The 21,597-nt window shown below is 43.6% G+C and overlaps 1 protein-coding gene across 1 annotated transcript in view; it reads right to left on the bottom strand.

Moving 5' to 3' along the window:
* RPE65 (retinoid isomerohydrolase RPE65) overlaps window positions 1–21,597 on the bottom strand; it is a 227,103-nt gene that overhangs the window by 74,453 nt on the left and 131,053 nt on the right. The window contains exons 11-13 of the mRNA XM_069232453.1: window positions 19,785–19,899; window positions 19,605–19,699; window positions 19,390–19,501 (exon numbers count right to left, since the gene is read on the bottom strand). Coding sequence (XP_069088554.1) covers window positions 19,390–19,501; window positions 19,605–19,699; window positions 19,785–19,899 — 322 coding nt within the window. The remainder of the gene's footprint in view (window positions 1–19,389; window positions 19,502–19,604; window positions 19,700–19,784; window positions 19,900–21,597) is intronic.

The following is a 21,597-nucleotide window of genomic DNA, read 5'->3' as shown; positions in this document are numbered from 1 at the left end:
TCATTCCACTTTTCATTCTCATCATGTTACTTTCTTCAACTCCAGTCTCTGCATTCCCCAGTTTGCTTTTCTCTTCTCATTTTCTCTCTTTTGGCTCACCCTCCAATCTCTTCTCCTTGCACTCTCCCTTTTTATCTGTTTTTCCTTCTCACCTATAGTTGATGGTTTCCTTCCTTCCTTATCCACAGTTCTTCCATACTCCTTCACCTGAGAACGTGTTTGCCCATTGTAATCTAGGCCTGATCTGTGAGTGCAATGATCACAGGATAAAGCTTACTGCTTTGCAATGGTCACAGCTGGGCTAAGAATTGTGACAGGTCGGGTGGGATCTCATGTGGTCTTGCCCTGTTCTGAAATTTAAAAAATCCTGTTTCATGTAGCACAACTAGGCAAGATTTTGTTCCCACACAGCGCCTACCTCTTGCAAAATTGATATTATCAGTCTTTTACAACAACCCTCCATTATAACTGTACATGCAACCACCTGTTCAAAGCATTCACCCCTAACGTAATTTAGCTGTGTGCAGCAAAGCTGTCATCCACATGCCAGCAGCACATTCCACTCACTTATAACACTACTCATATAACTGTCTCACAACACTAATCGCTTATCTCAACATAACATCCTCACAAAGCACCATTCAATCACTTTGAATAGTACACAGGAACATCAGCAGAACTGATAACCCACTCTCAGCACTGATTTACACCATTGACTCCCCATCATCTAACTACACGAGTTTGAGGCACTAAACACATACAAGATGCATAAGCACCTTCCTCCATCACCCTTTCACTGACCCCTCACAACACACATTATGTTGCACCTAACACCATTTATCCTTTTAGAACACCACTATGACACATGCTTCCGGCACCACTTCCTACACCAGTCACTCACGCCATTCACTTCAGGCAGTTGCAACAGCACTTTCTTTCAGCACCAATCATTTAGACTATCACCCAACACACAGTAACGACCCCAACAACTATCTCATCTCAGCCACTACCTTTAACCACTCACCACACTATGATGTTCGTATCCCTTGACAAAACCACTTTCACTACACACTTCTCCAGTAGCCACTCACTTCTCTCACTTTACTGCTCTGATGCTACCACCTCATCAGAAGAACCACTTGCCTTCAGCTACATGCATCATTCATTCTCGGCTAGTCAGAAACACCAGTCACTCACACCAGCAACACAAGCCACAATCACATGCTTTGCTCACAGCAACAATAAGCTGAATCCACTCAAGCAGTGTCTAACTTGCTCACACCATTCACCCATCTCAACTATCATTCACCAATGTAATCATTCACATGAGCCACTCAATCACATCTCACCCATAGCTCTGCGTAACCGTATTTGCCTCACATAGAATTACCAAGCCACTCGCAGCTTTTTTTTTCTTTTCACATCACAACTTGCTTTGTTGTACATCCTCCATTAACAAAATTACTTTATTGGAGTGACAAAGATCAAAATGAAATAATCGAGGTGAGACAAGATTAAAAGAAGTGAAATATTAGTGATTCTCCAGTTTGTGTAATAGCTTAACACACCTGTGCAATTAGGTAGAGCACAAAACACTCAAAGTAGTAATTGTGAAATTGCCCTGTAGTAACCTAAAAGTATCTTGAAGTCCTCACAGGTAAGGCTAGGTAAATTTTCTGTTTCCAAGTGAAGTTGCCTTTTCGTGTTTCTTCTTCGGTTTTCTGTGCACGCATAACTTAGTGAACAGCTAAAAATATCCCATAGTGATCCATGTAATGCTGAGGGTAAGCGTGCCCATTCCACCAATCACAATCTGTAACTGGTGAGCAAGGCCAGTGCTAGGGTGAATGTCTTCCTACAAGTCAATCAGAAGAGACTAACCACATCCTTTTCTTACATTAATTCTGAATTTCTGCTTTCAGCCAATCCTAATACTTCTCTTGGGTTAGACCCTTCTGATTGGATGCTAGGTACCCATTTAGAGTTACAATAGGCAGAGCATGCCTCCATTGAGCAGTTTTTGTGGTTTTCTCCTGTTCAGACTATGAATCCAATTTTTTTTTTTTTTTTTTTTATTTGGGGACAGCCCATGAAGCAGTTACTTGCATTTTTTTGTAACCATGAACCGCTCTGGAGACAAAATTAAAAAAATATATGGAATTCTTAACTTCCACGGTATGTCAGACAAAGTTTACCCATTTATATTAGAGATCATCTTAGAGCAGTGGTTCTTAACCTGTGGTCTGGGGGGAGAATCTTACTCAGGGGGTGTGCGACTACTTTAAAAAAAAAAAATATATATTAACAGACTAATAAAATGTATTTAAATAAAGAAGCAAAATGTACAACTGTAAATCCTCAAATTTATTTGTGGGAGCATTGAAAGTGCATCAAATAGAGTATAGTATAGTATAGTCGATGAGTGACCTAAATTGATTTGGGAAAGCACCAACATTCCTAATAAAATGTTGATTTTGTTTATTTGTGAATGAAATAAAGTTTCATCATTTGTGTGTTTGTTTAGTAAATGCCTGTTTTTGTATTTGTTGTGTATTATTTTGCGGTTTAAATCGGAAATGCATAGCTGGGGACCCTGGTTTCCAGTGATGACTCATTGGGGTGGGAGGGGGGCAGATTCCAGCAATAATGCTGTTGGTTCCATGAGTTCAAGTAGTGGGGGTTCCACAGAAGTCAAACGGTTGAGAACCACTGTCGTACAGTAATACATCCCCATCTTGAAATCATCATGGAGTAATACAGTCCGATGCTATCTTGGGGGTAATGCATCTCCATCATGAAGTCATCATTTGGCCTCATTTTAAAGTTATCCTGGTGCCACCCTGGAGTAATGCAGCCTCATTATTATGTCGTCACAACATCATTCTGTAATAATACAGCCCCATCCTGGAATACTCCTAGGATCATCCTGGACTAATCCAGCCGAATCCTGAAATCATCCTACAATAATAAATGATCATCACATGTTTTTCACTGAAGCAATCAGGAACCCATCCTTGAGTAATCCAGCCTTATCCAGAAATCATCCTGGGGTCATCCTTCAGCAGTAAATGATCATCACATGTTTTTCACTGAAGTTATCAAGAATCCATCCTGGAGTAGTTTCCGTGATGACTCTAGAGTCATCTCATTTAAATATTTCGCCCTATAGGGATACTTCAGGATGGCTTGGGATGACTTCCCCAGATAATTACATGAATAGCCCAGCTGAAGTCATCAGATGACTTCAGAATGACTCCAGGATGATCTTCCTTTTTGACTTGGGGAGTTTTGTTGGGGGGCGCCAAAATGACTGTCGCACTGGGCGCCACCAGCGCTAAAGCCGACCCTGGGTGCGTCTTTCTTTCAGGCCACCAAGCAAGCTGACAGACTGCACACAGTATGCTTCACAGAATGAAATAAGCAACGTGTCAGAAAAGTAGCAGGTTAAACACTGATGAAGTCCCCCGCGGAGATTTCACATCTTCAACAACCTATTCCCACCACATATCATTAAATCGCTTAAAACACATTTTTTTCATGAGCGCAGTCGATGTGAAGGAAGCTCTACAACTAAACATTTTATAAGTTGTGAGACCTCAACTTGGGGTACGCTGCCTATTTTCAGCCTGGAGCACTGTATGTGTTTAATTGCAGATGCTGCTGTTTAATTTAGTAAAATAATGGCAAAGGCACAAAACTTTTTTAAACAGCCGACTAGTGATGTTATTTCAATCTAATCAAATGGCCTTCATGAAACCAGCTCACGCCGGGGACGATAAGTCAGAACCCCAGCATCCAGGAAAGATGGCAGCAAGCAGGCATTCTATGAAGAGTGGGGGTTCAGTTGAGGTGTGCCCACAGAGGCCATGCTTTTATCACAACGTGGACACACAGAAGTAAAGATGGAGTAGGGGCCCTCTTGCATTGCCACCTTTTCATGTGTGCTACAAAGGGTGGCAGGGGTTCTTTGATGTCCACACCCGAGCTCTATCACACAAGCATTGCAGTAACTGACCCCAGGGCCCCCAGCTGACGTGATGGCTGGGGTTATCCGTGATGTTGTCACTAGGGCGTGTGCTCACCTATGCCTCTACATCAAACCAGGTACTTTCCAGAGACTACCTATGCTTTGCTAAATATTCCTGTCATGGCTATTATGGGCCTGGAATAGTAACCTGCATATTTTATGACTTTCCATATGTTCTCTAATGTTCCTTTTATGGATAATTATGATGTGTTTATAACAAGTGCATTTCTTTCTTTAATGTGATTCCTGACTACTGTTTATGTTGCAGAATTTTGAGTACTTATGTGTTCTAGTGTGACTACTGCTTATTCTTGCAGAGTATTAGTAACCTTTATAACGTTCTGACAACTGCTGAAGTAGCAGGGTATTACTGACATGTAATGTTTGGTCTAATTATGTTTTGTGCAATACAGTTTATTTTTACATAGCCCAGTGTTGTGTTTACTTTGTGGCGTATATATTGCATCACATGTGTTGTGTGTGTTGTGCAAACGCTTTACACATTGCCTCTGGGTTAGGCCTAACTGCTCATGCCAAGCTACCAAGGGGGTGAGCAGGGGTTATCTTGGAATGTAACCCTCTTGCCCTGACTAGAATGGGTAGGTTCTGCCTGGCTTATGTGCATACCCTAGCCAACCAGAAACCCCATTTCTAACAGTTGTCAATTAAAAATACTATTGCAGCCCTTCACATCCAATAAGATGACATTTTATTGTAAAGTGCTGGTGTAAATGAAAGTGTAATACAACAACTGCATATTGTACTGCAGGTGTGGGGTAGTGTTTTAGTGGGCCAACCAAAACATACACATGACATTGTGCATCAGGTTGCAAGAACACACAGCTCCGCATGACACCACATTATTAAAAGCACTTTGTTCTACCACTGTGTCTGAGTGACCTCAGGGTAATAAAGAGGTCACTCAGATGTGGTATTTGTTGGTCCAATTACACCCTTGATGGCCTAGAACAGGGGCGCCCTTTGACCAGCAGGCTACAATCATTTTGAGACACCAATGTCACTTTACCATCTCATTTTGAGACACCAATGTCACTTTACCATCTCACCTGGATGAGTTTGTTTGACTCATCTAGATCAGAGACATAAGACTCTGTAGCATTCAATAATTCTCAGAGTTTAGGAAAGTTCACGGATCACTTAAATGTGAACTGACTTGTGTCTGATTCAGGAAGCAGAGGTCCCGTAGCGCTGGGTAAGGCGGTCACTCGGCCACACACTGACACCCAAAAAACCTCAGGGTGCCATCAGCGTTCAGGGTGAGGGTGGCGTGGTGTGGTGTGGTACTGCTGGGAGACCTCTGCAGGCTTCAGCTTCTTAAGGCAGCAGCCAGAGGACACAGTGTTATCCTTCAAGATGCACTTGGCCGACAGGGCTGTGAAGGCTATCAGTGCAAGCACAATTACTGCCACTAAAGACACGATTAAGTAGAGTGTCAGATCCAATTCCCCCCTGAGATTGTGTCTGGAAATCATAAGACCCGGGGCTCTCTTCCCGGATGTTGTCTTCTAGGGACAGGACCATGGTGACCGCGGTGGACAGTGGTGAGTCCATGTTGTCCTTGACCAGGATGAGCATTCTCTGTGTAAGGTTATCTCGATCTTGGAAGCTCCTGGCAGCCAAGAGCTCTCCGGTGTGCAAAGATATCTGAAACAGAGAAGGGTCTGTAGACTGCAGCCGGCTGTAGGACAGCTATGCTTTGTGGCCAGAGTCCACATCCACGGCGTTACCTTGCTGACCAGGAACCCCATGGGGAAAGAGGGCCAGATACTTTGGTCCAGTGTGAGCTTAGTGGGGGGCATGGGTTACAGCACCACGAGGGGATTGCCATTTTGCTTCAGAATATAAATGGCCACTGACACGTTGGAGCCAAGTTTCAGACTCCCAGTATCCTGTGCGACCACAGTGACCTACAGACAGGACCCACCCTTCAGCATGGGCAAGTTGGGCCTGAGCCCAGGTCACCAATATTCTGAGGTGCACATGGATCTCTGTGCGTTGTTATGCCAACAGCAGCGTCTTTGTCATTTTGCTCCAGCCTCGTCCCTACCTGTTCATTCCTGTCATTTTAGTCCTTCATTATCATACCACAGGCGACCTTTTTTAACACCCCTTTAGCCTCTCCTTTATCCTCCCTTCACCCTCTGACCCCTGCTGAAACATTAACAAAACCATTGAGGCACCTAAGTTTTCAGTGATTTAGGTGAGCTGGGGGAGGTCCGGGGATGTTTGAGTTCAGGGGCCAGTTGCTGCTCCTCTAGGTACTGACCAGTGAACACAAAATGGACCCCCTGCTGCCTCATTTAATTCACTACCATCTCCAAGGGCGCTAAATGTCTCTCCGTCCGCGTCCAGGGCACATATTAGCAAAGGCCAGCTCTGCTTCACGTACACAATTCCTAAGGGACACTCATTTTTCTGTTTTTCACATAATTGCTCAAGCCAGAGGAGCAGCCGAGCGCTGCGAGAAGGTGCAAGAAAAAGGCAGCTTCAGGCACTCATGCGGCATTAAGAGCTGCAATGAATTAACTGAGAGGAGAGACAGCCTCCTACTACCGTGGGATTGGCAAGGAGCGTGGAGAGATGTCTCCGAGATAGCCCCAGGAGCAGGCTAGTGTGACAGCAGGAGTGTGCCCACTTTACGGCAACAGCCACGTATTATTTCACCGTCACATGTCCAGCGAGTAGTGATTGCCCAAAGACTTAATCCTGAAGGAAAGGTGTGAGATTTCCAAATACACCTGCCTGTTCTGCCCGGTATCTCGATCCCCCACCAGGAAGATCCCAACCACAGTGCCCACTGGGGTGTTTTCCAGTACCAAGGTGGCCAAAGAAGTCAGCAGCATCTTGGGGGCATTGTCATTGGCATCCTCTACATGCACCTGGACCAGGCAGCACCCTTCCATTTCCGGGACTCCCGGCCCGTGCCCTGATGTGGATGTTATACATGCCTGATTCCTCAAAGTCCAGGCTGCTCTCCACGCAGATGTGGCGTATCAGAGGCTCCAAGGAGAACAGGGTGCACCTTACGCCAGAGGTGTGCTCTTCATACGAGCACTTGATGCCCACATTCAACCCTTCATCCATGTCAGTGGCATTCAACTTGATAGCAGGTTGCAAGCCAGTGCGTTGCCCATCACACTCCCTTTCAACACTGTCTCATCAAACGAGGGTGCAGTGTCATTTGTCGAAGACACCATGACTCATCTCATTCTGATTGTGGCTTTCCATGTCCAGAGCTTTCTTCAGCACCATCTCCAGGAGAAGTTTGCTGTCTTTAAGTTTGTTGACGTTCAGAGAGAAGTACTGAATCCCGTGGTCTTCATTACGAAAACAAGCGCTATTTTTATTGTACGCTGCACGGACCTGGCCCACCCCGGGGCAAAAATTGAAAAAAAAATAATAATAATAATCACAGTGACATTTGTGAATTTGCCGCAATTTTCGCTGTGATTTAACAAATACTTTTAAAGCTTGTGGGGATCTCTGGGGGACCCCTTCACCAAGACTAACGGGGTAGGGTAACAGTATCCTAACCCCCTTTACATATTCTTTTGTTTTTTTGTTTTGAGACTCTGCCGAAGCCGAGTTTCAAAATGGCTGCCAACACTTCCTGATTGAAGTGTTGGTAGCCAATCAGATCTCTATACGAGATCTGGAGTATTTGTGAATCCTTCGAGCCTCAGATATCTATATTTAGTTTTCTTTTAGTATCTCAAAACCTACTGAAGGGATTTACAACAAACAACAAAAAAGCGTCTTTATGGACCAAAAGTGTGTGTTTGTAATTTATTAGTGCAACAAGGGGTCTATGGCCCCCACCGACTCTTCAGGTCACAGCAGACTCCATCTCCCAACTCTGCACGCGCCAAGAGGTGCACTAGCAGTGACAGCCCAGGAGTGGGCGGGGCCATCTTCCAACAAGCTTAAAGCGATTCCAGCAATCCTGCAGCACGCCCTTGCCACGCACAGTTTTCTCATCCATAACTTCACTGCAAATGTTACAGTGATATTATCAATGATGTCATAGAAGATGTTGCTAGAAATGGGGTCTCTAGATGGTAGTATCCTGGCATGAGTAGTCAGGCTTATCCCGGAGGCAATGTGTAAAGTATTTGTGTACACACAGACACACACACAAACCCACAGTGAAAACACTAGATAAAAGGACTCCACACCAGTTTAGGAAAATAGCCTATATTTTTCTGAATCAAACTAGACCAAAATGACAAAAGTCCAATATACACAAGTAAAGATATCACTTTTTAAAGTTAAAATGAGTCTTAATCGATAGGAATCAATGGTTGTATCTTTTTTAGCACAAAATACCTGGGATCCGTCAAAAACAAAGACGTGTGGCACTGCCTCCTCCCACCTGCCCTTCTTGGTCAGTTAGGCTACAACTGTCCCTCCTATTTGTCAAGTATGGTCCGCTTGCTGCCCTTGCCTCTCTCCCCTCTGCTCTCTAATGTCCATGTCCATGTGCATGGCCCGGTCCTCTCCCTATTGTGTTCCATGGTCTGTTGTGCTGCGCTGCTGTCCCACTTGCCCTGTTTTGTGTATTGTGCTGTTGCAACCCCTGACACCTGCCCTGTAAGTCCAGTTTGGTGTTACTGCCCATCTCCCTCCTGCCTTCTGTTATCCAAGTCCATGTCCCTACTCCATTCCTCCTGCCCTCCGGGATCCAATGGACCATTCTTACCAACATTTCAAACTTGGTAAGAGGGAGATTTTGAAAACAAAACCTGTGCAACTGAATTTCCCTATTGACTTTCATTGAAAAAGAGGAAATTGTAGGCAAGAGACAAATAAAATAAGGCCCTTCTGGGCTTAAAGACATCAGGAGTCTCCTGCCTTAATCAGGCCTGTTGACATATATGGTTGTACTGCCACAGTCTCTTCCTTCTGCCCTTAAAGGTCTGTTATACTGCCACAGCCTCTCTCGTCTAGCCTGCATGGTTGGTTTGTTGCCCCTGCCACCCTTCCCCCTGTCCTCCATAGTCCATAGTGGTGTCACTCCCCCTCCCGCCTGCCCATCATGGTCAGCTTGTTTCCTCTGCACCCTCCTCTCTGCCCTCAATTATTCAAGTCCGTGCCCCTGACCCCTGCATCCCCACAGTATTCTAATGAACAACTAGATTGCTAACATTCTTTATTTATTACAAAAGTGTAGTAAGCCTGACGTCATCTTGATATAATCAAAACTAACACCTAAAGCATTTTTTTTAGAAACTATAAAAATGAGAAAGTCTTATTTCCATAGTAATTATGGTTTGCGCTCTAAAAAACGAAAATGAGGACATATTGTCTGAGTTCCAATATAGAGACTATAAACTTTTAAATGATTTGCTATCTTTATGTTTTTTTATCCAGTTGATCTCTTGATTATATGTTTCACTTGGGGGAGAGAACGTGGCGTTATGGCCAGAGCAGCAGAATTTGCAACGGGTGAACCAGGTTTGAGTTTCAACATCAGCTTGACATCTTGTGATTGTGGGCAAATCACTTACCCCACATTATGAGTTTGGCGGTCCCACCACAGGACCATCAAACTTGTGAGGAGGACCCCACCGCCAGGGCAGTAGCGTCACCCCTGAGCGTATGTTCCCTCCAGGCTGACCGGCAGGAACATTTCAATACATGTTACTGCCGGACCGTGCTACGATATAGCAGTGCATTATCGCTTTATCGTAGCACGGAGGGTGCCGTCCAGCACCCTTGGAATGCACACTGTCTACAAAGCAGACAGTGAGCATTCCAATGGTGCTGGGCAGGGGGGCCCCTGCACTTGTTCTCCACCAGCCTTTTCATGGTGGGGAAACCACAGAGAACAAGGTTGTAATCAGCCAGGCGGCGTTGATTTCAGTGCCGCCCTGGCTGACTCCAACCAAGACTGCCGTCAGCCCGCTGGGAACAATGTTCCTGGGGGGGGGGGGGGATGGGAGGGGGGGAGATAGTGTTACCTTGGCGGGTCTGCCCACCAGGGTTATAATTGGGAGGTTGGACCACACAGAGTGCGGCGGTCCGACCGTCAACGCGAGTGTGGCAGTCCTTGGACCTCCACACTCGTAATGAGGCCCTTAATCTCCCCCTGTCTAAAACCAAAATGAATGTGTCTTTGTGTAATGTAACTGATGCTCATGTAAAGCACTCTAGTACCTTCGGGTCAAGTCTGTGCTATATAAAACTGCAACAAACAGAGAAATTAAGGGGGTTATTCTAACTTTGGAGGAGGTGTTAATCCGTCCCAAAAGTGACGGAAAAGTGACGGATTTACCACCAGCCGTATTACGAGTCCATTATATCCTATGGAACTCATAATACGGCTGGTGGTATATCCGTCACTTTACCGTCACTTTTGGGACGGATTAACACTCCTCCAAAGTGTTTTGCACACTTCTGTCATTGGGCTACATTTGATTGTTTTTTTGTGCTACATTTTGGCTCTTTTTTTCTCTGGTGGCCATCTTGAGAGACTTATTTGTTATGAAGCTCCCTGATCATCCTTATTTATTGCAGTATCCTCAGTAGAAAATGCTTTGCTTTCAGTTTTTGACTTCAATTTCATCAAGATGGTGATCAGATGTGTCACACTTTTTCAAACATTCAGAATGTTAGCACTCTAGTTGCTCATTAGAACATTGTAGTAAAGCCACAGATCAATAGGGAGTTAACTGGCAGTCTGCTGCAGGTGTTGAAAGTGCATGTTTCAATTTGCATGTCAGAATGTTTTAATTAAATAGAAGAGGAAGATATTTGAGAACTGACGTAAAACATGTCCCAATTTTCTTTCTACAGCACTAACCATACTTTGTATGACCAAATTAACCCCCTCATTGTGTTTCTTTCTAAATTACATTTTTTAAGTTCTACCAGTTTTATTCAATCAAGATGGCTTCAGGCGTGTAAAAATTAAGACTGTTAGTGCTCTAGTCGTTCTTCAGAACACTCTGGGAGGCTGCAGTACAACAAGGGAATTAAATGAAAGAGTGCTCCATTTGGAAATTCATATTTTAATGAAAATGTCAGACTTCATTCTCATTTGGCTGTGAAGGAGTGTGGATTTGTAGACAATATGCTCTCATTTTAGCTTCTGGAGCACCTTCCATAACCTCTAGGGAAAAATCATTAGAAAACAGTTTTCTCTCAGACATGGTTCATGAAATTTCAGCAAGGTAAAATTGTCTTGGAAAAAGGCACAATTCCTAAAATTAGTATGGTACCATCAACAAATGATTTATAATGTAACAAAAATCTGTTATCACCCTTTATATGTCCTCTTTTTTTTATGACCCTCAAAACCTGCTGTTCACTACAATGCGTATCAATGGGGTGCTATCATGTATATTAGTCCCAAGATGTCTGTCATAACTTTCTGTTTGATGTGCTGACACTTAATCAGATCTCACCACGAGCTCTGTGCTTAGGGTCCATCCAGATATGCAAATTTGGATTTCCTTTTATATCTCAAAAACTTCTGAATTGATTTACACTAAATAACAAAAAGCCTGAGCTCCTGGCCAAAAGCTACTTTTCTTCCAAAGTTTGTGTACCTCCGTCCAGCGGTTCAGGCTGCAGGTGTATCTAAAGACTCTATGGGAATTAACGTGGGAAATGCACTTCTTTTGACCATCCCCCTTTTCTCAGCCCCTCTTAACGGATCATCCCGAAACTTTCCAAGCACAACAAGATCCTAAAGGGCACTTTATTTTGGAAAACTTTGTGAAGATTTGCCCAACTGTGCCAAAGATATAGGTAAGTCAAAAAGCACTTTTTCTATGAAAACTAGGTCCCTTAACTTTACCTACTAGCGGCTGGCAGTGTGGTGGTGGTGTGTGTGAACATACCACAGCATGAACAAGGAAGTCTTTCTCTTTATGCTACAGAAACGCACACCTCTGTAGCATGAAAGTTAAAGACTTTCTCTGCTTTGCTGTTGCAAGGGGAGCTTTGTGATTCTGGCCTCAGTTGATGGGCTCTGCAGTGGTTGATTCACCCCTCATAAAATCCTACTGTGCTGCCTGAGAGTCATTTAAAAAAAAAAACTCTGTCCCTGGTGTAAAGAGGGGGCCGGTGTGAACATAAGCCTTCCAAGCTCAATGATCAATGTGTGTGCTCACCCGACACTGTCTCAAAACCGGGACATGTATCTATTTCTGTAACAAAGGTTAGGGTGCAGGCACAGTCATTGAAAAACCATGCCTGTCTGGTTCAAATCCAATACATCTGGTTACGTTATACAAGTGTCATTTCCACAAGCTAGGATCTGATTCAGCATCGCCTGCACGTTTTCTGCATTTATTTCACCACTTTCTGCCTGTGCGCACTTCAGGAGTGTGGGTGGTAGGAGGACAATGCACGCAGAAAGGAGGGAAGGGAGGGTTGGTCAGAGCAGAGGTGTCACACACCAGCAACATGTTGCTCACAGGTTGTGTGGTCAGAGAGAAGGAATCGAAAAAACAAAAGTTATCTTGTGAAGTTAATGAGCAATGTGTGTGAGGTACGATGGTGAGAGGCTAGAAAGAACTTGACCCATCCCCTGCCCCCAGGACTATTGGTTCATTTATTCATGGGGAAAGCAGAAACTATATTATCTTATTTTGGACCATCAGAGGACTGACTGTCTCCTGAAGTTGGAAGAAAAGGAGGGTTCAGAAGGCCAGAGAGTATAAGTGTGTGCCAGCCGCAGAGCGGCGAGACTTAATTCATTTCTGAATTCTGCTTCAAGACATGAGGGAGGATCACTGCTTTGCAATGCAGGAGGCAGCTGTTAGGAAGAAGGCGGAGGGAGGAAGTGAAAGATAAAGAAATGGAGACCAAGAGGGGAAGAGACAGAGCAAAAATACATTAAAATTCGAGAAAGAGAAGGGTAAAAATTCAGGAAACTAGAGATAGGGAGTGTTGGGGTACTGGGGGAGTGGACATGCGGTCACACCTGGGTGGAGCTCACCATTTCTTCAGAAGCAGAAAGGCAGGCGGAGGACTTTTTCATTTCTGAAATATTTTAATGCTCTCCAATTTTTCCTGCAGCTGACCAAAATGAAAAGAGACTCAAGCGGTGTGGGTAATGCATCCCAGTACCAAATACTGAACATGTGTCCACGAATTGGGCAAATAAGCAATCTTTAAGCAGCACATCACTGCAGGGAATGTATTTCGGGCAGTCTTTATTCTAGTAAAAGGCACGGTTTACTCATGCCTTCCTTACTGTTTATCACAGACGGTGCACCCCAACCCCTTTGCTGAGACTTCCAGTCCTACTAACATAGGTACCACAGCCATGAATCTACAAGATGCAGTGGATGAGAGATGTGGATAGGGCACACAACAAACTAATTTGCCTCCAGATGCCTGCTAGACTTTAGTGCAGTGGTTCCCAACCTTTTGACTTTTGTGGACCCCTACTTTATCATTACTGGAACCTGGGGACCCCCAGTGAATTATTATTGGAATCCGGGGACGCCCCACTGGGTCATTACTGAAAGCTGGGCACCTGATCTGTTAATATTATGAAATTTTCTTAGCAGTTGCGGACCCCCTGAGGAGGCTTTGCTGACCCCCACGGGTCCCCGGACCACAGGCTGGGAACCACTGCTTCAGAGTATAGCTTTGATGCTTAGGCAGATACGTTCAAATGAACAGTTGCTAACCCTTTCGGAAACTCACTTTGGGGGGGCTTTCTCCTGTAGCTCACAAAGCGAACTGCATCAGACCTAGGCACACGTGAATTAAGGTTCCATGCAAGGTAAACAGCAATGTAGGTTGATGTAGTAGCTGGTCTACACTCACTGTCGCTGGTCCACAGGGTGAGAAGATATGTCATGGACTATGTGCCCAAACATTACCTGGCCTCTTTTCTTAAACTGCTATGTAATCTACCGTTTGGTGTGTTGTGAAAGTGGTTCCTATGTAAAGTAGATGAGAGCAAAGATGACAGCCTCAGTCCAGTGTATGGATGACCACATTTTGAAAGTAAAAAACTGGGACCTATAATAAAAATAAAAATAGAAAAGGGACTACACATTTACTTCAACTGAGCCCACAGAATGACAGTACTCATCAGCATAGAATTATAGCAGAGGCACTAAGAACATATACAAAATGCAAATTTTAAAGATACTATCATGCCTGTTAATTAAATGGATTTCTTATAACAGCTGCTCACTATCTCTGCTTTGGAAAACCTAAAAGGCACCTCCCACTGTTTTAGTCGACCCTCTCTCAAAACAGGGACATGAGTTAAATTTCCCGAAATCTGCCGGGACAACAGGTGAACAAATGGGTCGGTCCCAGCAAATCTGGAATGCCGGTCACCCAAGTCCAGTGCCACTACCTGCCCACAGCTCTTACTGCACGGCTGGCATAGAACAGCTCTGGATGGTCAAATGTGTGGGCTCGTTGTGAAGCACCTCCACATTGTAAAAGAGGTTTCACAAAAAAATAATACAATGAACGGTTGTGGAGTATGCTGCTGAGTTTTCATTGAGGTTGGGATCTCATGGAGCATTTTTTTAGCCTTTTATGTACTAGTTAGAGCACGGGTAATCTAGGAGCTATGAACTATGTGCAGCTGGACTACTGTTCTGCCCAAGAGTTTGACTTGTAGCATGAACAGTTGTAAGAAACAGTCAGAATATAAAACGTAAAACAGTGATTGTAGTTGTCTGTACTAGCAAAATTGTATTACTTCCCACAGGAACCCCTCTTTTCAATCTTAGCATAACAAAAGATTGAGAAAAAACAATAAGGCCCAGATTTAAAAGGGCCTAGCGCCATTCCAACGCAACATTAGCATCATTTTTTTTAACGCTTATGTGGCGTCAGGTCAAAAATGCTGCGTCATATTTACAAAGTGGCGCAATGCATGCACTGCGCCACTTGGTAACCCATTGTGCTACATTATGCCAGCACCAGGCATAATGTATGCAAAGGGGGGCGTTCATGTGCTAGGGGGGCCGTAAAAATGTTGCAAAGAAATCTAAGAGATTTCTTAGAGTCATTTTTTCTGGGATTTTTAACGCATGCTCAGAGCAGGCATTATAAGGAGACTCCAATGGGTTTCAGTGGGCCTCTGGGTGCTTTGCAGAATTAGCGTCAACATATTTTATGCTAATCCTGCAAAGCGCCGAACTAGCCTCAAACATTATGACGCTAGTTCCCTAACTATCATCATGGTGCACTGTATTTTAAATACGGCGCACACATGGTGGTGTTAGGGGGTGCTAAGGGGCGCAAAAAAAATGGAACTACACTAGGTGCAGCACCACTTTTCATAAATCTGCCCCAAAGTATGTAAACCCATGACTTACAGTTGACATACAGCTTCTGTATGCCAGTAAATAGATCAGTGTGCTATGTTGGAAGGAATGCAGTTTATAAACTGGAAGTAACTAAATATCCGTGTCAAAAGCTGTAGCCCACTTGCCTATCTAAATAAAATACCTAATCTGTATGTTACACAATAATCTTTGAAGTACGCACATTAACCTTCTATGCTACTTTGTGGCAAAACTGTGACTGGACACAAAATTGTGGGGTACACGATCTCTGCAGCAGGGATATTAACCCGTAAGATATTTGAAAATGCAGCCAGTTTGTGACAAATTAAGTAAACTATGTAGGAAAGTTCCCTTTTATGGCATGGTTACCCCCACTTTTTGCCTGCTGTCAGTGTGTTTTGACTGTGCTCACTGGGATCCTGCTAACCAGCATCCCATTGACTGTGCTCTCTCCCTCTAAATCTGCTTGCTTAGGACATACCCCTGCAATTGGCATACTGGTGCCTCCATATAAGCCCCTAGTATATGGTACCTAGGAACCCAGGGCATTGGGGTACCAGGGTTTCCCTATGGGCTGCAGCATGTATTGTGCCACCCATGGGAGCCCATGCAAAATGTGTCTGCAGGCCTGCCATTGCAGCCTGCGTGGGAGGGGTGCACGCACCCTTTCACTACAGGTCACTGTAGGTAACCCCTATGGCAGGCCCTCCTAGTCCAGAGGGCAGGGTGCAGGTACCTGTGTGTGAGGGGACCCCTGCATGAGCAGAGGTAACCAAAGAAACTCCAGCTCTATTTCCTGGACTTCATAAGTGTGGGGAAGCCATTTTACCCGTGTAATGGACACAGGAAAAAACAGTTATTTACCTCTGCTCTCCTGGTCGCTGGGGGTCAATCTGGTACTCACCTTTGGGGGTTCCTAGTTCCTCCAGCTCCCCTCTACTGATTCCACTTTCTTGGGGGGGGGGAGGGGTGGATTGCCTTTCACGTTCCACTTTTTTAGTATAGGGATTTGGCCCTCCCCTGGGGCTCTCACCGTTTGCTTTTACCAATGCCTATTGCTTTCTATGGTAATTACTGATTGCTAATGTGTATATATTAGTGGGTTTACTTACCTCCTAGTGGGGTATTGCCTATACAGTATTTTAGTGTTTGTGTTACTATAATAAAGTACCTTTATTTTTGTAACACTGTGTAAGTGCTGTGTGACTGTAGTGGTATTGCATAAACTCTGCATGTCTCCTAGATAAGTCTTGGCTGCTCATCCGAAGCTACCTCTAGAGAGCCCTGGCTTCCTAGACACTGCCTACACCTCACTAATAGATGATACCTGGGCCTGGTATACGGTGATAACACCATAGTGTTGTGTAGCCATTTTAGTTACAGCTTCATACACATTATTTTAGTGAACTAGGCCTGCTGCTGTGCACTTTACCCTAGATATATGTTATTCAGCTTTGTTTATTAATTTAACAATACCCACATTTGCGGTCTTGTTTTATTGTCTCTATTTAGCTGTTCTTTGCCTAGGACAGCACTGCGTTCTTAAACAAGACATTTCTTTCACTCAGTGCTTTTCTCAAGGCTGCAGTAAGATATGTTGCGGCAAACATGGTAAAGCTTTGTCTCTAGTGTTCATAGAAACATACACACTCTTAAGTAGGGATCCTTTCTTGGAACATCAGCTGTGTTTTGTTTTTTTAATAAAAACACTACTTTGACCATTAGAGGGAGATTCCAGCCAGAGGACCACAACTGTATGCCGATTGTTGATTGCTTCGCTACAGCAGTTTATGTAGACTACAGGCCTCTTGCTCAGGTATGAGGGATAATGTCTTCCCAGGGGAACCTGAAGGGCAGAACTAGAGCTTAACATACTGTGCTCTAACATAGCCTAGGTAGGAATTATTTCAACGATTCTAGTGACAATAGTGTAGCGTTATTTTTATGCTTCACTCTCCTTGTCACAATTGTAATCCTGTCATGCTTTATCATCCTAGTTATTGCAGTACATGCTTTATTATCTAAGATGTAGTTGCTTCAATAAAACCTTATTGAAATATATTCTGCCTCTGATTGTCCTTGTATATGTGAGACTAATGTAACTGAGAGAAACGGATGCAATCTGAGTGACCACGATTTCCCTGGGGAATCAATTGTGTCATGCACTCGGCTGCCCAGTCATCCCTGCTCACCCTCCCAAATTAATAACCTAATTTCTGACAATTATGATTCTCTGAGTTTCAATAACCTCTTAAGAGTATTCAAAAAAACACATACAGCTTAAAAACAACCTTCTCATAAGACAAAGGATAAATGAAACTAACTTCTGCAAAAGAAAATATACCACATTGTATTTTCTTCGTAACTTTATCTAGTAACAGCATTTTTATGCTGTGAAACATTGCAATATGACTCATTGGTGCTGCAAGCTTTGCATCAATTAGATGTATCACACACAAGTACACCCTTTGAGAAACACTAATGCTGAAGGCTGCTGCACCTGTGTGGCACGACTTTTTCCTGGGTGATGGTGGGGAGGTTGCTATGAGGGGAAGCATTTGACAAATCCATGGGTGGCTGGATTTTTGACATATCCTTGGCCCAAATTTTCAGCATCCATGTTATGACTGTGTGAGAGTACTCTGCTACTCAAATACTCTTCATCCCCACCGTAGATGGCTACTGAAGCCATAGACTGAATAAGAAAGATGACTGCCTGTGTCATTTTGGGATGGGAAACAGGAGACGACAGAGGATAGAGGTATGGGCTATATATGCTCTACTTTGAAGAAAATGACCTTTTGTTTTTTCTTATGGATACCTGCATTGTGTTGTTTCTTGCCTAGAGCAGAGACACTATTTAGCAGTTATACTAAACAGAAAACGCTTACTAACACCTGTCATGCAGGACTTAAGCAATGGAGTAGAATTTCACCACAGTAAAGAGGTGATAACGACGTATTTAAGTCAGGAAACTATGTGCTTTCAAGGATAACAGCTGTGTGAAAAAGAATTTGACAAGAATCATGTGCAAAGTACCCAGTATTCTTTTTGCGCCTCAGGCTAAAATATTTTGGGGTGGTCATCTGAGAGGTATCAGACAAAGGACACACAAGTCTGTCTTTAAAGTTGCCATTACGACAGGAATGTTTATGGAAGATATGCTGCCAATAATGGCAACCCCAGTGGGTAGTGTTTGTAATTTTGAGTGGTAAGAGTAATCAGATTAAAACATTCATGTATCTGGACCCATGCTATTAGACATCGTCATGTGTCAGTATTTGTTTCACGTGCACCTCTTGTAGAGATGTTCTTAGCTGCCACCTGAACTAGTCTCTGGAAGTCAGCAAAGTCTGGACGCTACCACCATTCTAGAACTAAATCCACTTCTATCATACTGGATTTCAACACCTCTTACCCACTCATTATCTGGCTAGGGTTTATTAGCACATGCATAGTGCACAGTTGCATTTGGGTTAGGCTTCAATGATTGCATTGATGGTGGAAATGCACGAGAGAAAATAGTGCCCCGTTCTTTCCATGAGGAGTACTTCAATGTTGATGCTTGCATGGACACGCCATCAATGCTAAAGGCTCTAGGCTAATAGCTATCCATTATTTTTATTTCAAGGGGATTTAACACAAGGTAGATATGGGCAAAACATTGCTTTTTAGGCTTTGTAAAATGGTCCTTGGTTTCTGCCACTAAGTTGTAAATGTAAACTTGTGAATGAATGGACACAACTGGAAAATATGTGGAAATGTCACATTTCTGGTACGTAACCTACTCATTAACCATCTGTTTTAATCTACTCAATTTGGAGAGAGGGTACACTGAGTACCACTGAATTGGATATTAGTGGCAAATGTTATTTACAGCACTTAGAAACAGCAGAGGTGTGACAATAAGCACTACGTTAAAAAATACCTTAGAATTTTTTTTGCTAAGAGTGAGCATTTCTCCTTTTGTATCAATGCTGACTTATTTTATGTGTTTTGACAGCAGACCTAAAAACCGCTTATGGAAAATGCATTTAAATTATGTTATACAAGAAGAGATTTTACCATCGTCCTCTTCCATCGCATCTGGTTGGGCAACAAAGATGGGTTCTGAAGGGTATGAATCTGTTTCCTGCCATACCCAGGTCTCCTTTGTTTTAACATTCAACTTAGAAAGCTGCAAATCAAGAGATGGTAAAGGTGTCAGGCATCATGCATTCTTGTATTATTTTATTAGACAACAGATTGATCCCCATTTTTAAATTGTTCTGCAAATTTACCCTGTCAGGAACAAAGTGATTCAGTCCGACGCCATATGCAAAGGTGTAATCCTTGCCCCTGTGCTTCTTGTAGTTAATCTGTGGAAACTCAAAGGCTGAGAAGTAAAAAACAAAGACAGTGATTATTTTCTCAGTTTTCCCCATCATGACTCGATTCTACCTACATTTCGCAATAGTTACCTTGGCGGGGCCCTGAAAAGAGAACTTCCGGTTCTAGCCAGATTGTTTCATCACTACGTAGAACTGCTGTCGCTGTTGTATAAGGCAAGTTGACTAGATTTTTGCCTGTGTCAACCTAGAACAAAAATACAACTTTGAGAACCATATTAAAACATTTTCAAGTAAATTCACTTGATTGATGCATATTTGTAATGCTTGCCCGGTTAGATTTACCTTTTGAAGCCATATGGTGCGCACTTGTTATGACCCAAGGGCATTCCACCTGCAGTTGAGGTTAACATAAGATAGTCCCCACAAAGTATGCAGTGATATCATTGCATAACGCTGAAGTGGCTTCAATTGGTTATTTAATGGAGAGTAATGTGTGCATGCTATAAACTGAGCACAGTGGCAAACACAAATGACGGCCTCCTGCTGAATGTGATGAGGTGCTCCTGAGTCTTCTAAATCTAACAGATATACATTGGCTGAATAGGGTGTCCATTAGAGGATTGCAAACCCCCCGCACCGCAGGGACTTGCATTATTTCCCTGCCTGGGAAGACAGACATGGACATAGTTACTCATTGACATACCTCTTGGGTCAAATCCAGACAGACGTTTCAAATGTGCATGAATATTCATTAGATACATTTATGTGTAATGGATCTAAAAGTGAGGTTATTTGCAAGTTCACTGGTTGTACCAAATGCCTGAAATAATGGGTCCCTAGCATATGATCAGAAACTGTGCTGTATGTTACTATGCATTGCAGAAACCCATAGAAATGGAAAGCCTGACTGTATCATTAACTGTCTCTCTTAAAAGGGAGTATTATAAAGTACTGCTCGAAGGGGTGCTGCTGATCTATCTTCCTCAAAAATACAAAGGAACTATATCAGATTGTGAGGGAGCAAGATGAAAGAGATTATTGAATAACACCTCTAGCTGCGAAGCTCCGTGAAGAAAGGCACAGAACGACAGAATGCTCACCTGCTCAGGAGAAGAAATCTCAACAGAGGACATTATGGAGGAGCGTTATCCCCCCCCAGTCAGTCAGGCAGTGGCAAATGAAATGATAATAAAATAATTAAATAATTTTATTATCATTTTGTTACTGTTTGACAGCACTTCTAGGGTGGGGCCAGGCCATAGGGAGGAGGAATGGAGGGCACTATAAAATGCGCATGTCAGTTTGGCCGGCCATCTTAAGATGGCCAAACCGACATGCACACTTACATTTCTACAACCCAGCTATGTTACACATTCGGGCTGGAGAAATGGCATACGGTCTCTGTGCCTGAGCGAGCATCAAACCAGCCTGCCCTGGCCAATCCTGGCGCTGCTCTCATGCTTGCTTTAGCAGGAGGGCAGTGCCTGGATTGGGAGCCTGTGCCCCAGTGACTGCCAGGAACAGAGGAGTGACAGAGGCAGCTGGGAGCGGCAGGCAGGTAAGTTTGTTTGAATTATTATTTTTAACCTCCCCATAGTAAGCCCCATCCCACACCACCACCCTTGATCAGCAGCAGCCGCCACTGAAACCCAAAGGACAAAAACAAAATAAAACAAAGTGGCACCGCATTGGAGCAGCAGGCCACTGCAAGAAACCGTTTGCAGACAGCATCTAGCGACCTTGGAGGCCAGCAACATGGTAGTATTTGGGCACTAGGGCTTTGGCTAAATATGCACCCAGCTTTTTTTAAGAATCTCTTTGGAAAATATGCTTTCTGTTCAGTGGCCTAGAAGCCAGAACGACTGATGGGAGGAATAGGGACTGGGCATAACAGTATTACAGGTATTAAACATGGGGTAGGGTAATGCTGAAAATCTTTCGA

This window comes from Pleurodeles waltl, chromosome 4_2 (assembly GCF_031143425.1).
Source record: "Pleurodeles waltl isolate 20211129_DDA chromosome 4_2, aPleWal1.hap1.20221129, whole genome shotgun sequence".
NCBI classification, from domain to species: domain Eukaryota; kingdom Metazoa; phylum Chordata; class Amphibia; order Caudata; family Salamandridae; genus Pleurodeles; species Pleurodeles waltl.
The sequence above is the reverse complement of the archived record's forward strand: the minus strand, read 5'-3'. Positions and strand labels throughout refer to the sequence as shown.